The sequence below is a fragment of the Schistocerca cancellata genome, chromosome 6 (assembly GCF_023864275.1).
Source record: "Schistocerca cancellata isolate TAMUIC-IGC-003103 chromosome 6, iqSchCanc2.1, whole genome shotgun sequence".
NCBI lineage: Eukaryota > Metazoa > Arthropoda > Insecta > Orthoptera > Acrididae > Schistocerca > Schistocerca cancellata.
The window spans coordinates 678,989,640-679,007,157 of record NC_064631.1 but is presented as its reverse complement, the minus strand read 5'-3'; the positions used below and the strand labels follow the sequence as shown (position 1 = coordinate 679,007,157).

The following is a 17,518-nucleotide window of genomic DNA, read 5'->3' as shown; positions in this document are numbered from 1 at the left end:
ATGTAAGAAGGAAATACTTGTATTCAGAAATAGGTAGATGACAGTAATGATGACAATAGTGTGTTAATGACATTTAATCTACAGCTAATCAGTTACTATCCCTAAAGTACTTACTTAGTGAACCTAGGTAGTTATCAGTCATTTGTCAGTGTTTTTATTCATTTCATGCTAAATTCCATAGTCTATGTTTGGCCAAAGCATTAGGTGATTTATTGACAGTTCTTGAAAGAGAAGCCTTTGGTTTTGAAAAAATTCGAGATATTTGCTGTTAACTCTTTCTGTTGATCCTACTGTATTATTTAAAATGTGTGCTAGCACAAACTATCCACCTTAATACAAATTAACAATAGAGGAAAGGAACTTATGAAATGCATCACTGTGTGTTGTTTCTTTCTTCAGGTTGTGGACCCATGGGGTGTTGTTATCGCTCAGTGCTATGAGGGCACTAACATGGCACTTGCAGAAATAGACCTGAACTATGTGGACAAAGTCAGAACATCAATGCCTGTATGGCAACATCGAAGACTAGATTTGTACCCTGAACTTGTGCCACTGAAAAATGAGGGTGACATAGCTAATGAAAATACTGTTTACCAGTTTGGTCAAACATCAGTTAGTGCAGATGCTGTTTTTTACAAAACACCCTACACAATTGCATTTACAAACAAGAAGTGTGTTTTGCCTGGTCGTATCCTTTCTTGAAAATTGCTGGCTAGCAAGTGTCTTTTTCTTATAACCATTACGTTCATATCTTTTAATACAGGATGCCAAATGTGAAGTAATTCAAATTTTGAAATATTTTATGTGACATATCTTTCTGGGTGTTCATATTCGATTTGAGTTTTTCTACTCCCTCTTGGCATGCACTGGATTGCTAAGAGCTTGTGTGCAGATGACATTACAAAAGAAGAATGAAGTAGTTTCTGCGTTGGTTTAATGGGTTTTAGTGCTCCTTTTTGTTCTACCGGCTATTTGGTTGTTTTTTCAGTTGGTTCATCCATAGATCATTTTGCAATAATTTAGACATGTTGTCTTAATAAGACAGTAAGGCACAATTCAAAAATAAATACAGGGCTATTACAAATGATTGAAGCAATTTCATAAATTCACTGTAGCTCCATTCATTGACATATGGTCACGACACACTACAGATACGTAGAAAAACTCATAAAGTTTTGTTCGGCTTAAGCCGCACTTCGGGTTTCTGCCGCCAGAGCACTCGAGAGCGCAGTGAGACAAAATGGCGACAGGAGCCGAGAAAGCATATGTCGTGCTTGAAATGCACTCACATCAGTCAGTCATAACAGTGCAACGACACTTCAGGACGAAGTTCAACGAAGATCCACCAACTGCTAACTCCATTCAGCGATGGTATGCGCAGTTTAAAGCTTCTGGATGCCTCTGTAAGGGGAAATCAACGGGTCGGCCTGCAGTGAGCGAAGAAACGGTTGAACGCGTGCGGGCAAGTTTCACGCGTAGCCCGCGGAAGTCGACGAATAAAGCAAGCAGGGAGCTAAACGTACCACAGCCGACGGTTTGGAAAATCTTACGGAAAAGGCTAAAGCAGAAGCCTTACCATTTACAATTGCTACAAGCCCTGACACCCGATGACAAAGTCAAACGCTTTGAATTTTCGGCGCGGTTGCAACAGCTCATGGAAGAGGATGCGTTCAGTGTGAAACTTGTTTTCAGTGATGAAGCAACATTTTTTCTTAATGGTGAAGTGAACAGACACAATGTGCGAATCTGGGCGGTAGAGAATCCTCACGCATTCGTGCAGAAAATTCACAATTCACCAAAAGTTAACGTGTTTTGTGCAATCTCACGGTTTAAAGTTTACGGCCCCTTTTTCTTCTGCGAAAAAAATGTTACAGGACACGTATATCTGGACATGCTGGAAACTTGGCTCATGCCACAACTGGAGACCGACAGCGCCGACTTCATCTTTCAACAGGATGGTGCTCCACCGCACTTCCATCATGATGTTCGGCATTTCTTAAACAGGAGATTGGAAAACCGATGGATCGGTCGTGGTGGAGATCATGATCAGCAATTCATGTCATGGCCTCCACGCTCTCCCGACTTAACCCCATGCGATTTCTTTCTGTGGGGTTATGTGAAAGATTCAGTGTTTAAACCTCCTCTACCAAGAAACGTGCCAGATCTGCGAGCTTGCATCAACGATGCTTTCGAACTCATTGATGGGGACATGCTGCGCCGAGTGTGGGAGGAACTTGATTATCGGCTTGATGTCTGCCGAATCACTAAAGGGGCACATATCGAACATTTGTGAATGACTAAAAAAACTTTTTGAGTTTTTGTATGTGTGTGCAAAGCATTGTGAAAATATATCAAATAATAAAGTTATTGTAGAGCTGTGAAATCGCTTCAATCATTTGTAATAACCCTGTACTTGCTGGCATATAATAATTTACAGTTCCAGTGTCCCAAGGTTTTATACATTGTGTACTATGCTATTTTCATATTCATGTTAATTGACAATGTTGCACTATTCATCATGCTCTCATCACTATTCACAACACATGGCACACTCTGCATAAAACCCTTTCAGCCAACATGAGGACGGTGTTCTGTTAAAATCACAAGGGGCTAAAAATTTTAAACAAAAAAAAAAAAAAAATACGTGTAGATACAATGCGTTTACAATAAAATGACTCACAGATAAACAAATACAACTTAATTTTGAAAACCATATTGTTCTTACAGATTTTGAAAACACTTTTAATTGAATTGTCAACAATGTAAGGAAAGGATAGATGGCTACTTACCACAAAGATGACATCTTAAGTTGTAGACAGACACAATTGAAAGATACTTACACATAGCTTTCGGTCACAGCCTTCATCAGAAAAAGAGAGAAAACCACACGCCATTTATTCACACAAGTTAGCACACCTCACACACATGTGACCTCCAATTTGATTGGTTTGATAGAAATAAATTAGGCGCAATTATGAGTGACATTGAGTATGCACTGTACATTATAAGGTCAATTAAAATCTTGTATTGTAAAAACAAAGTACTACTGAATCCAGGAAAGAAAATGACAAATGAGATAAAAATAAAATAAAAAGGAGTTATATATCTAAAAACAAAGATGATGTAACTTACCAAACGAAAGCGTTGGCATGTTGATAGACACACAAACAAACACAAACACACACACAAAATTCAAGCTTCCACAACCAACAGTTGCTTCATCAGGAAAGAGGGAAGGAGAGGGAAAGATGAAAGGATGTGGGTTTGGTTGCAAAAGCTTGAATTGTGTGTGTGTGTGTGTGTGTGTGTGTGTGTGTGTGTGTGTGTGTGTGTGTGTGTGTACATGCCAATGCTTTCGTTTGGTAAGTTACATCATCTTTGTTTTTAGATATATTTTTCCCATGTGGAATGTTTCCCTCTATTATATTCATATCATAAAAAGGAGTTAGGCAGAGATGTTCTCTCGACCTGTTCTTTTGACATTTATACTGAAAATGACCTTAAAAATTGAAAATCGTATAATTATCCAGGAATTAAATTAGATAAACCCACCAATCTAAGTGGATCACTATTTGCAGGTGATAAAGTAATAATATAAGAAACAGAAGATGACCTCCAGTTAGCAGAACATTGGCAAATGAAGTATGTAGAGAATACTGTCCTGAAATTTCATTACGTGAGATGAAGGTTAGGGTTTTCGAGGTAAATACCATGTGTGGTCAAGAATGGTAATTAACACCAAATTAATTGAACAGGTGCCATATTTGAAATATCTGGGTTGTAACACAAGTTATGATTATAATAATGATATAGCTGGAAATCTGCACAAATAAGCAGAACAATTACTGTATAATTGAAAAAGAAACAAAAATTAAATTTTAGAAGACTGTGCTGATAAAATTATTGTTGTGTAGATGTGAAAGTTGACAAGTAACGGAAGACTGAATTTGGCACAAACATGATGAATAAATTTAAAAAGTGATTACTGATCTTGGAGTCTGTGTTGGTATAGGTCGATAGAAATTTGAAATTGTGGATGTCCATCAGACATTCATATAGTGTCTTGAGCTTTAAAGGAAACGTATTGTGTGTGTGTGTGTGTGTGTGTGTGTGTGTGTGTGTGTGTGTGTGTGTATTAATTGCATGTTCTGGGGAAAGCAAAAAGCAATTAGAGGACAATACATGCCAGTACATTGCTCCTCTTTTCTAACAGTTATTCCACTGACTTATACAGTTTACTGAGAAGTTATGTTTTCTCATCAGCAACAAATGCTGCAGTGGAAAGATTTAGAGATTTGAACAAATGTGGTTATTTAACATAGCCATAAATAAAATATTTGGCTTAATCCTATGTGCCTTATGATTTTTGACCTGTTTTAATTGTGTAAAAAGACACTCATGTTCTATATGTGTGGTCACACTGGAGTTTTTAATAGGTCTCACACTTCTCCCTTCTAAAGTATATCTTTGTTCCAAAACAAAGAAAGGTAAGTGGAATTATCATTTTATTTGCCAACTGCATCTTCACATAAAACTATTGTGATCATAGCAGTTTCCTGCATTTGATTCTAAGAAGTCTTGAAGACTTTAATAAAAGTGTTGAATAAAGAGAAAAGTTATTGTAGCTATCTCAAATTCACTCCAAATTTTATTTTTGTGGAGTATGATCGTTTCATGTAAATGTTTAGATTTTTTAAGCCAACTCAATTTGCAAATAGACTGTTCTTACAGTTTCTGTTATTCACCTTAGTCTAGAAGCCAACTACTACATTTACAGGTATACACAAAGTCTGAGCCTAAAAGATGCGTTCTTGAACAACTGAGTGGTTGATATTTTGTTAGTTGTACATATGTGTTTTTTACATTAATAAGTCTCTTTCTAAGATGGTGTGAATAAGTATGAAGCTATATATGCTTGTTGTTGTTGTTGTGGTCTTCAGTCCTGAGACTGGTTTGATGCAGCTCTCCATGCTACTCTATCCTGTGCAAGCTTCTTCATCTCCCAGTATCTACTGCAACCTACATCCTTCTGAATCTGCTTAGTGTAGTCATCTCTTGGTCTCCCTCTACGATTTTTACCCTCCACACTGCCCTCCAATGCTAAATTTGTGATCCCTTGATGCCTCAAAACATGTCCTACCAACCGATCCCTTCTTCTAGTCAAGTTGTGCCACAAACTTCTCTTCTCCCCAATCCTATTCAATACCTCCTCATTAGTTACGTGATCTACCCACCTTATCTTCAGCATTCTTCTGTAGCACCACATTTCGAAAGCTTCTATTCTCTTCTTGTCCAAACTAGTTATCGTCCATGTTTCACTTCCATACATGGCTACACTCCATACAAATACTTTCAGAAACGACTTCCTGACACTTAAATCTATACTCGATGTTAACAAATTCCTCTTCTTGAGAAACGCTTTCCTTGCCATTGCCAGTCTACATTTTATACATATATGCTTATTCAAGTAATTTTAATATAAATGCAATACAAGTAAATTTCACTGTTTTGCTGTTAGTTGGACTTGTGCCAACTGTTTTATGTGAAAATACTGGAATTAATTAAAGTATAATTATTCCACTTTAAGGACAAGAAAGATATTCAGTTTTCAGAATAACAAAAAGAATAATGGTGATATTATTTTACGTCAGTTGACCAAAATATGAACTTTAGAATTGTGGAAAATGATAATGATGAAAAATACTGGATAATATTAATGTTTCATGTACAAGATATTAAACAAATGCAGACAGAAAGAATAATCATCATATTGTTCTTATTTTTTCTTCTAAATTTGCTTTAAATATTGTTCTTAAAATCAAGAAATATATATATGAAATCCAAACAGTGTAATATGAAAGCATTGTGTATAGATGAATTATTACTGTAAATCCAAAATAAAAAGTTATAATTACAACTCCATTGAAAGTGGATTTGCACTGTTTAGAATATGTCCAGCATATGTAAACACTTGTTTTATTGTGTATCATGTTTTGTGTGATGCAACAAGCAACTGTGAGCAATATGTATATGGACATAGCTTGTTGCACAAGCTGCTTTATGTTTTCAAATATTTTAGTGATGACAAACCTTTTATAATGTGCTATTTTTATCCACATGACTTTTGTGTGTGAGATCAGTGTACATGAACATGTTTCACAACAATAGATTTAAGACTTTAAGATGACAGCATAATCTGTTTAACCAATTGTCTTAAGTAAAAAAAATATTTTATGTGATCTTGGCTGTTGTTGAAAGGTTAACAATTAAACAGATCGCCCTTCAGTTCTCACAAAATGAGAAAATTCAATCAAGTTGTGGTAAACTGTGCTGTTAATTGAGCATGGGTGAGAAGTACAACATGCTACGAAAGAAGCTGTCATTGAGGTTTTTTCCAGAGTTTTTTTCTTTCCCTCTCTTATTTGTATCAATAATTTGGTTTATTCTTTATTATGTGCTTCATGGAACATGTTGAAATGAGGTCCTCTCAATGGAAATTGCCTATTATTATTTCACAGTTCTCCTATTGGTAGTGTACATCTTGTCATTGGAGGATAATGAAAGTTCCATAATTGGGTATTAAGATGAGTGATCAGCCTTGAAAGGAGCATAAACTAAGATTTAGTCTCTTAGCTACTTCATTGTTCAGTGTGTTTATGACACAATATTACTCGAGTTAGTGACTTTTTTCTTCTTTTTCTTTTTCTCTTCTGTATTTTTGCCTGTTACTTGCCATAGTTTACATGGTTTCAAAGGTGTTTCCTTACAACTATAATCAGATGTTCTTGTAGCACCTATAAGACCAGCAAAGCGAATACAAGACCTAACTAAACATGAAATATCAGATTTATTCAGTGCTGTGCAGAAAGTGCAGAAGTCTGTGGAAAATGAGTACAAAGCAAACTCGTCCACAATTACAGTTCAAGATGGAGTTGATGCTGGGCAACATGTGTTTGTAAGTCTGTTTCCACTACCTATTTTAATTGTACAATATGTTTAATTATTTAATTAGGGTGCCTCAGTGGGTACTATTTTTTTCTCTCTTAATGTGGTATTACACAAACATTTTCAACATTATTTTTGATATCACTGGCTACATAACTGGATATGAATGCTGCAGAGACAACATTTCAGTAAGTGCAGTGTACTTCTGCAGCAGTGATGATAAACTGTAGAGCTGTGTGGGTTGAGTGCCAGTATGAAATAAAGGAGGACAGTTAATCTTGGGTGTATAAGACCATGTATCTGACTGTTGTTACCATCAACCATTTGCTGCTGTTTCAGTGATTGCTAAGAACTGCTGTTTTTGGTGACTAGTAAGGAAGTGTTGTTCATCTAGTCAAATGTTCTTTTTTTACCCGTTAATGCAACAAAAAGTGCACTTACTTGTGGTGCAGGATTGTAACAAATTTAACAGAACAAGGAAAAATTCCAGTATTTTAACGATAACCTTCTGGGAGGTTGTTTTATTTGTGTCGTAACTATTCCAATATGGGTAAATGTTTTCTAGTGATGCACCTACATTGCAATTCTTCATTTTAGTTGTACTTGACTTGTAATATAAGTTGTCTATGTGGAAAAATTTCTATGTGGAAAAATTTCATTGCCCATTAGACATACACATTACTAATTCATAACTGAAGAGCTCTGAAAGTGATTTGGATTTCTCTAGCTAAAAATATTGGTTTGAGGTGTGTTGTTGCTGCTGTTACTGTACTACAGTGCAAAGATTGGTTTGATGCAGCTCTACACACTTGTTTGCGCGCGCACACACACACACACACACAACAACATCATCATCAGAATTTCCTTCCAGCGCACCGGGTAGGAACTTAGTGAATGATATGCTTCCATTGGTTTTTGTCCTGGTATAGCTTTTCCCTCTCCACTACATCCCATGTTACTCGTCTCCTCTTGATATCTTTCTTAACCTGGTGTGTCCATCTCATTCTAGGCTGCCCAACTGGTCTTCTTCCTGGTACCTCCATCTCCAAATACTGGCGTGGGATTTGAGTTGGGTGCATATTAGATACAGGCTCCCCGGTAGATGCTATTTTCCTTGACTTCCAGAAGGCGTTCGATACAGTTCCGCACTGTCGCCTGATAAACAAAATAAGAGCCTACGGAATATCAGACCAGCTGTGTGGCTGGATTGAAGAGTTTTTAGCAAACAGAACACAGCATGTTGTTATCAATGGAGAGACGTCTACAGACGTTAAAGTAACCTCTGGCGTGCCACAGGGGAGTGTTATGGGACCATTGCTTTTCACAATATATATAAATGACCTAGTAGATAGTGTCGGAAGTTCCATGCGGCTTTTCGCGGATGATGCTGTAATATACAGAGAAGTTGCAGCATTAGAAAATTGCAGCGAAATGCAGGAAGATCTGCAGCGGATAGGCACTTGGAGCAGGGAGTGGCAACTGACCCTTAACATAGACAAATGTAATGTATTGCGAATACATAGAAAGAAGGATCCTTTATTGTATGATTATATGACAGCGGAGCAAACACTGGTAGCAGTTACTTCTGTAAAATATCTGGGAGTATGCGTGCGGAACGATTTGAAGTGGAATGATCATATAAAATTAATTGTCGGTAAGGCGGGTACCAGGTTGAGATTCATTGGGAGAGTCCTTAGAAAATGTAGTCCATCAACAAAGGAGGTGGCTTACAAAACACTCGTTCGACCTATACTTGAGTATTGCGCATCAGTGTGGGATCCGTACCAGATCGGGTTGACGGAGGAGATAGAGAAGATCCAAAGAAGAGCGGCGCGTTTCGTCACAGGGTTATTTGGTAACCATGATAGCGTTACGGAGAGGTTTAACAAACTCAAGTGGCAGACTCTGCAAGAGAGGCGCTCTGCATCGCAGTGTAGCTTGCTCGCCAGGTTTCGAGAGGGTGCGTTTCTGGAGGAGGTATCGAATATATTGCTTCCCCCTACTTATACCTCCCGAGGAGATCACGAACGTAAAATTAGAGAGATTAGAGCACGCACGGAGGCTTTCAGACAGTCGTTCTTCCCGCGAACCATACGCGACTGGAACAGGAAAGGGAGGTAATGACAGTTGCACGTAAAGTGCCCTCCGCCACACACTGTTGGGTGGCTTGCTGAGTATAAATGTAGATGTAGATGTAGACATGACCGAACCACTTCAGTCTCAAAGCACTCGTCCTCTCCTCTGTTGTCAATGTCACCTGCAGGTTTCTCCTTACATAATCATTCCTGACTCTGTCTGTCCTAGTTTTTTGTAGAGCTGACCTAAGGAACTTAATTTCACATGCTTGCATTTGACTCTCTTCCCTCTTATTTATGACACAGGCCTCTAGACTACACATCAGGATTGGCAGGAGGAAGTTTTATAAATGGTCTGTTTGGCTCTTTGAGGGACTTCCTGGTCCCAGATTAGATTTCGTACTTGGTGGAAGAAGCTAGATTCTTTTGTTATTCTGTTTAAGACTTCAAGTTTGTAACTTCCATCGCGTGATACGATGCTTTTCACACACTCATCCTTCTCCCCCTCCAGTATGATGTGACAAGGTATGGGTGTCCTGCTCATCTTCATTGCCACTGTCTTGTTCCTACCCACAGTTAATGTGAATATTTTAAATTTTGTGTTCCAGTTACCTAGTCTCCTCTGAACCTCCATTTCTGCCTCTCCCCAAATGGCGATGTCATCAGCAAAAACAAAAGGATTGAGATATTCATTTTCTTCTGCCTACATTTCTTTTATGATTGTGTTGATAAGTGTAATGAGGAGTAAAGGGGAGAGCAAACTGCCTTGCTGAACCTCTCTCTTTGTCTTAAACCACTTTGATCTTCCACGTCCTACTACTTGTACACTGCTCTCACAACCCTCGTACAGCATCTGGACTTTTTTAATTAATGAATCAGGAACATTATGTTTTCTCAGCATTCCCATATTTTATCCCTTGCTACACTGTCATATGCTTTTTCCAAATCCATGAATACTACTGCGTTTTGAAACCAATATATGTAGACTTTCCTACTGGCTTGCTAGGCCTAACGCAAGAAAAGATTTTCTGTTGGGGTTGTCTCCCTTAGCCTTTGGAGTTTCTCCTCCACCACAAGGCAGTGGTTCCCTTCTCATTTAATCCCCAGAAAGGAGGGTTGCCTCATCTGCCAGCTACGCTGTTCCAAAGTCTTCCTTCTCCGCCATCGCTGCCATTAAGGTCTTCACCCGTAACCCTGGGCATGGGTTCTGTGTTATACCCCACGGGATTGGGTCCCTGCCTGAACTTAGCCAACCTAGCACTCCGGCCTACTGAAGTGTAGGATGCCCACCCCCGCGACGTGGACACGCCAGACAGGAATTACCACAGTGGATGAATAGGGAAGGGCACCCTACCTCCCTGGAGCCGGGTTAATGATTGTGTATGGTGCCACAATCAGAGTAAGGAATGTAGAGATTAGAAAGGACCTCAAACAAGAAAGTATGAGAGAAGAAATTGAAAGAAAGAGATTAAGATGTTATGGGCATGTTAAGAGGATGCATGGGCAGAGACTCCCCAAAATTATGGAAGAACTAAAGATGGATGGGAAAAGACCTAGAGGGTGCCCAAGAACATGGTGGAAAATGGGAGTGAGAATATCTGTAGAAAGGAGAGGTGTGACCTGGCAGCAGGTGGAGGAAGAAAAGTGGTGGGAGGACCGAGCCAAATGGAGAGGACTCATCAGCACCCAGACCCGGCAGTAGCTGGACCGGGATTTGGATATAGATACATGAATATTACTATCAAGTCCTTTCCTTTTTCCCAATACTTTTCCATTTACTGACAGAGGGAGAAAATGAGATCTATTGTTCCCCTATTACTTCTGAACCCATGCTGTTCTAGAATTTTCCACAATCTTTTTTCTATGACCTTTCCCATTATCTTAAGGCAGTGTGATAACAGTGTGATTCCTCAGTAGTTGGCGCACTTCTTTCTGCTACCTTTCTTGAACAATGGTATTATAATTCATTTTTTCCATTCAACCAGCACTTTGTTTTCTTTCCATATCACCCCCAGTACCCAGTGGAACCATTGTATCCCATGCATTACTGCGGCTTTAATCATATCTGCTGTCAGCTCATCTACTCCAGCCACCTTCCTGCTTTTCATCTATTTCAGAGAATTCTCAGTTTCTAACCAAGGGATTGGATCCTGCTCCTCCTCTAATTCAATGACTTCAGTGTCACTTTCTTGTGCACCTTCCCCATTTTTCATCTCTTCTCTGATACCTTCCACGTCCCTGATAATATCCCCATCCTCTGTTTCAATCGCTTTTATGCCTTCTCTGTCAGATCTTTTACTTTTCAGTAACCCATATAGCAGTGTTTGGTTCTCTTTGCTATCTGGGTGAATATTTCCCAACTTTTCTCCTTTTCTTCTTTCACAATTCTCTTTGCTTGGAGTTTCTTTTGTCGGTATTCCTTCTCCAGTGTTGTCACCTTGTGTTCATCTTTTGGCACTAGGCCCTGGTTCTGATTTATTTATCATATTACGTTTTTTAATTGCATCTTTTACTCTATCGTTCCACCAACTGGTTTCTTTGTCCTTCACTTTAGCCTTTGTTTTGCCTCATATCTGCACAGCACTGTTAACTGTTGATGTTTTAAGTAGCTTCCACTCTTCTTCTACACTACCTCTTTCAGTTATTGGCAACTTTTGTGCTTCTAGATTTTAGAAACTTTTCTATTTTCTTCTTCTTTCAACTGTCACTCCTTAATTTTTGGCGTTCTTTGTACAGTATTCAAACTTTTATTCTTATAATTTAGATCAACTACTAGTAACCTGTGGCCACTATCCAAGTGGTCACTTGGTATGACTTTGGTGTCCCTTACTTTTCCTCCAGTTAATTTGTCTGTTAATTGTCTTAGATTTGCTATCCCAGCCATATCTAGTAATCTTATGGCTATCTTGTTTCTTGAAGAATGTATTCTTCACTAAAAGATGATTTCTTATGCACAGATTTACAATTTCTTCACCCTCAACATTTTGTCTTCCGTATCCATTTCTATACGTGCTGATCTGAGCATTCAGATCCCCAATTATCATGATGCTGTCTTCTCTTACTAGGTCTTCCTGTTCTTCACACACACACACGCACACACACACACACACACACACACACACACACATCCTCTCTTTCCTTCATTATTCCTTGACACATCAAGAGTTGTTCTGTCATCCCCTTTTTTAATCATCAAGTTTCATAAATCTCTTTTTACCCCAATTCTATTCAGTACTACTTCATTATTTTTTTGATATAACTATTTAATCCTCTTCACTCTTCTGTAAAATCACATTTCAGGAATTTCTGTTCCCTTCTTGTTAATTATCATAATCATTTCACTTACACACAAATACCTCCATAAAAGGTTTCATTATACTAAAATTTATATCAAATGTTTACATATTTTTCACTTTCAGAAAAACTTTTTTTGCTGTTGTCAATCTGCATTTTATATCCTCTCCACTTAGACTGGCCTATTAATTTTCCTGCCCATGTAATAAAACTCATGTACTACAGTTAGTGTCTCCTTCACTAATCAAATTCCTTCAACATCACCATATTTAATTCAACTACAACCCATCATCCTTGTTTTACTTCTGTTGATGTCCATCTCATAACTTCCGTTTGAGACATTATACATTCTGAATAAAAAGTTCTCAGGCTTTCAGCTGTGTCAAGTGATTAAAATTACATAAGTTTTCAGACAAGCACTGCTTGGCCATCGTCAAGTGGCGAAGGAGTGTTTGGCCAAAAGCTCACGTAATTTAGGCTTTTACATGCAGCCGAAAACGTGAGAACTTTGTATTCAGTGATACTGCTGCGAGACTCTGCAGTCTTATGCTATACATTCTGTTCACCTGTTCGTCCAATTTCTTTGCTGTCACTGATAGTGCTGCAATATCGCTGACAAACCTCAGTGTTTTTATTTCTCTCCATCAACTTTAATTCTGTTTGCTAACTTCTTCTTGGTTTCCTTTAATGCATGCTCAGTTTACAAATTGAGTAATAAAAGGTGTAGGCTTACAACTCTGCCTCGCACTGTCCTTATTTGAGGCACTAACATGGGAAAACATGTAAGTCATAAAAGCTACATTTTACCTAAGCAGAAAACATTTTTTGGTCATATTAAAAAAGATTTTCAGTTGTATAAACTGATTATGAAACATACAAAACTCGTGTAAGACAAATTCATCCCTCACAAACATGTGTAACTTCTCCCTGTATTATCAAGAAGCAGACATAGATAGTAATTGTACAACTTTATTATTTATATTTATATTCATATTCCATGAATCATAATTGTGACATCTTGCTGTATATGGAATGAATTAGTTTTATAATTAAAGTATATCTAGAAAATATGGTAACATCCTGACCATTTACACAATTTCTTAAGGTTTTTTTTTTTTTTTTTTTTTTTGTCTGTTCAGTGGCTCTCTCACCTTTCTCTGACACACACACACACACACACACACACACACACACACACACACACACACACAATAATACTACTACTGGGACTACACATTCAGAAATTCTTCTAGGGATTAGAAGGAACTGTCAGCAGATACGATTTCAATTTGTGTTTGAAGTTAATTTTTTTTTCGTCAAATTCTGTACATAACTAGTCAAATGAAAACCAGACAAGTGCAACAACAGGAGCATGGAATAGTTTCATTCAAAAATAATTACCACACATGTTAATATATTTATCCCACTGGGATGGTTGGTCGCTGACAGATTCGCAACTGAAACCATTGTTTTACTTCCTCACCCGACTGAAATGGAAGTCTATGCATGTCCTTCTTCAGGTTACCAACAGGGTGAAAATGATGTGCTGTGGGGAGGATGTTGCAATGTTTCTCAACCAAATCGCTGAAGCATTGCCTTTGTCCAATAGGCAGTGTGAGGTTGGGCATTATTGTGCAACTTCAACTGCAGATGCCCTCTGCTTATCAACTTCCTCAAGAGTGGGACCACAGTCAATGTGCAGCATTACCCTCTGCAGAAAATGCATAGTGCTACAAACCAAAATGGCCAGGAATGCTGTTGGACAGAATCACCCTGTTACTGATAAAACCCATTGATTGTCCTGTCATAGTTGGTCAAAAATTTTTATGGGTGAATGCCTCACTTTTTTTCTGTGGCACAGTAAGGCTGTGTGATGGATAGTGTAAATTGTTTCCCATTCTAATATCATATTTATGAGTGTTGTTGCTGTTTTCAGACTGTGATTGATTGTTGATAACATACTTCATTAGGGAGTAAACGTATGGTAAGGCTATTGTCGAGATGCCAACTGTTAAAAAGAACTGTCCGTTAGAGTTTCCAGGGTGGTCACCACACGTTATTCTTATTAGACACTTCCGTGCAATAAACGCTTTTTTATCTCAGTGATGAGTTCCCCAAAAATTTGATGCCGTAAGTCTTTAGTGAATGAAAATAGGAAAAGTAAGTCAACCTTCTTACAGATTCATCTCCGAAATTTGATATTATACATAACAAAAAGAGTTGCAGAGCTTAGATGTTAAGGATCTGTAACATATGACTTCCAATTCTGGTTCTTATCCACTGGATTTAGAATTCACTTATCCACTAGATTTAGAATAATCTGTTTCATTTATTGATTTAGTCTCATGCAGTATTTGTAATCACATGGTCAGGCATTGTGTAATTCTGAATTGCGTGTAATGTCTTTTATGTAAGTTCACTGACACTCAATTTGCAGAGAACTAGTTATTAATTTTCAATTAAATATAATTTACATTTTCAAAAAGTGAAGTTACTCCATTGGGGTGGATTTTAATACTTACAGTGACAGCAAGGAGATTAATTTCTGCTTGTTGGATGTATAAAGGAAAATCATATATGTGTCACAAGGACACAAGAAGACTCAGGTTTAATCCCTGCGGTACACTTCTAGTGATTATTTCCCATTCTGAAGTACTGTTTTATTTTGTGCACTTCCAGAGTTTATTATTGCAACACTGGATGTTACAGCTAAACAGGATGAAAACCGGTCACCAGCAATATCTCTGATACAATAATATTTGAGCTTCTTTTGGAGAATACTGTCAAATGCCACAGTCACATGCTTTTGATAAGTCAGTGAAAATACCAGTTAGCAATATTTTGTAGTTGAAATGTGGCGTAATCTGATTTGTGAATTGAAAAGTAGTGTGTTCTGTGGAGGGATGTGTTCGATATCCAAATCAAGATTGAAAAATCTTATTTGGAGAGAGGTGTGTTACAGTTTATATATATATACAATTATTTTCTATTGCCTTTGAGAAGGATGAAGGGGATGAGAGTGGTTGTTAATTATTGATATGTCTTGCTACCTTTCTGTTGTAAAACACATTAGAACAGGTCAACATTTACATCTACATCTGTACTTTGCAAACCACTGTGAAGTGTGTGGCAGAGGGTAGATCCCATTATATCAGTTGTTACCATTTTTTTCCCTTTTCCATTCACGTACACACATGGGAAGAAAGAATGCCTAAATGCCTCTGCACATTCTGTTCAAAAATGGCTCTGAGCACTATGGGACTTAACATCTGAGGTCATCAGTCCCCTAGAACTTAGAACTACTTAAACGTAACTAACCTAAGGACATCATACACAGCCATGCCTGAGGCAGGATTTGAACCTGCGACCGTAGTGGTCACGCGGTTCCAGACTGAAGCACCTAGAACCACTTGGCCACAGCAGCCTGCCACACATTCTGTAATTAGGCTGATTTTGTCTTTTCAATTCCTGTGGGCGCAATATATAAGAGGGTGTAATATATTCCTAGGTTCTTCTCTTAAAGCTGGTTCAAGAAACTTTGTAAGTATGTTTTCAAGGGATAGTTTGCATCTACCTTCAATCGTCTACCAGGTCAGTTCTTTCAGCATCTCTGTGACATTGTCCCTTGGGTTGAACGAACCTGTGACCACTCATATCTGCTGTCAAGACTGTTTGTTATGTGTACCACAAACTAGAGCAATATTCTAGGATGAGTCACACAAATGATTTTTAAGCAATCTCCTTCATAGATGTTTACCCACACAGCTGGTAGACTGACTGAGCCTGTATGACCATTTTATTTCATATCCCTACAAACTATTACACCTAGGTGTTTGTATGAGTTGAGTAATTCCAACAGTGACTTGTTGATATTATAGTCATGGGATATATATTTTTCATTTTGTAAAGTGCATAATTTTACATTTCTGAACATTTAAGGCAATTTGCCTGTCTTTGCACCACTTTGAAATCTTATGAAGATCTGACTAAATATTTATGCAGCTTTTTTTCAGATAATATTGATAATGAAACTGCATCCTCTGCAGAAAGTCTGAGTTTCTATTAATATTGTTCACAAGGTCATTAATAAGCACTATAAACAGCAAAGTTCCAAGCACGCTTCCCTGGGGCACATCCAAAGCCGTTTGTACATCTAATGTGACTGTCCATCCAAGGTACTTGCTGCATCCTCCCTACCAAAAAATTGTCAATCTGATCACAGGATGTCATTTGAGAAAAGTGCAAGTTGAGTTTCACATCATCGATGTTTTTGGAATCCGTGCTGGTTGACTTTGAGATGGTCACATCTGTACATGTTGTTGAGATAACAATTGAAGGAATTGAGTTCGCTGTTGTTGTATATGAGGTGGGAATTTGAGGAGATGGGACCTAGATAAACTGAAAGAACCTGAGGTTGTAGAGAACTTCAGGGCGAGCATTAGGGAACGATTGACAAGACTGGGGGAAAGAAATACAGTAGAAGAAGAATGGGTAGCTTTGAGAGATGAAATAGTGAAGGTAGCAGAGGATCAAGAAGGTAAAAAGACAAGGGCTAATAGAAATTCTTGGGTAACAGAAGAGATATTGAATTTAATTGATGAAAGGAGAAAATATAAAAATGCAGTAAATGAAGCAGGCAAAAAGGAATACATACGTCTCAAAAATGAGGTCGACAGTAAGTGCAAAATGGTTAAGCAGGGATGGCTAGAGGACAAATGTAAGGATGTAGAGGCACATATCACTATGGGTAAGATAGATACTGCCTACAGGAAAATTAAAGAGACCTTTGGAGAAAAGAGAGCCACTTGTATGAATATCAAGAGCTCAGATGGAAACCCAGTTCTAAGCAAAGAAGGGAAAGCAGGAAGGTGGAAGGAGTATATAGAGGGTCTATACAGGGGTGATGTTCTTGAGGACAATATTATGGAAATGGAAGAGGAGGTAGATGAAGATGAAATGGGAGATATGATACTGCATGAAGAGTTTGACAGAGCACTGAAAGACCAAAGTAGGAATAGGGCCCTGTGAGTAGACAACATTCCATTAGAACTACTGACAGCCTTGGGAGAGCCAGTCCTGACAAAACTACACCATCTGGTGAGCAAGATGTATGAGACAGGTGAAATAACCTCAGACTTCAAGAAGAATATAATAATGCCAATCCCAGAGAAAGCAGGTGTTGACAGATGTGAAAATTACCGAAG

General features: G+C 38.1%; 1 protein-coding gene across 1 annotated transcript in view; it reads left to right on the top strand.

The window, feature by feature from the left end:
* Positions 1-17,518, top strand: part of LOC126191025 (nitrilase and fragile histidine triad fusion protein NitFhit) — a 70,800-nt gene that overhangs the window by 37,900 nt on the left and 15,382 nt on the right. The window contains exons 5-6 of the mRNA XM_049931724.1: positions 400-688; positions 6,780-6,955. Coding sequence (XP_049787681.1) covers positions 400-688; positions 6,780-6,955 — 465 coding nt within the window. The remainder of the gene's footprint in view (positions 1-399; positions 689-6,779; positions 6,956-17,518) is intronic.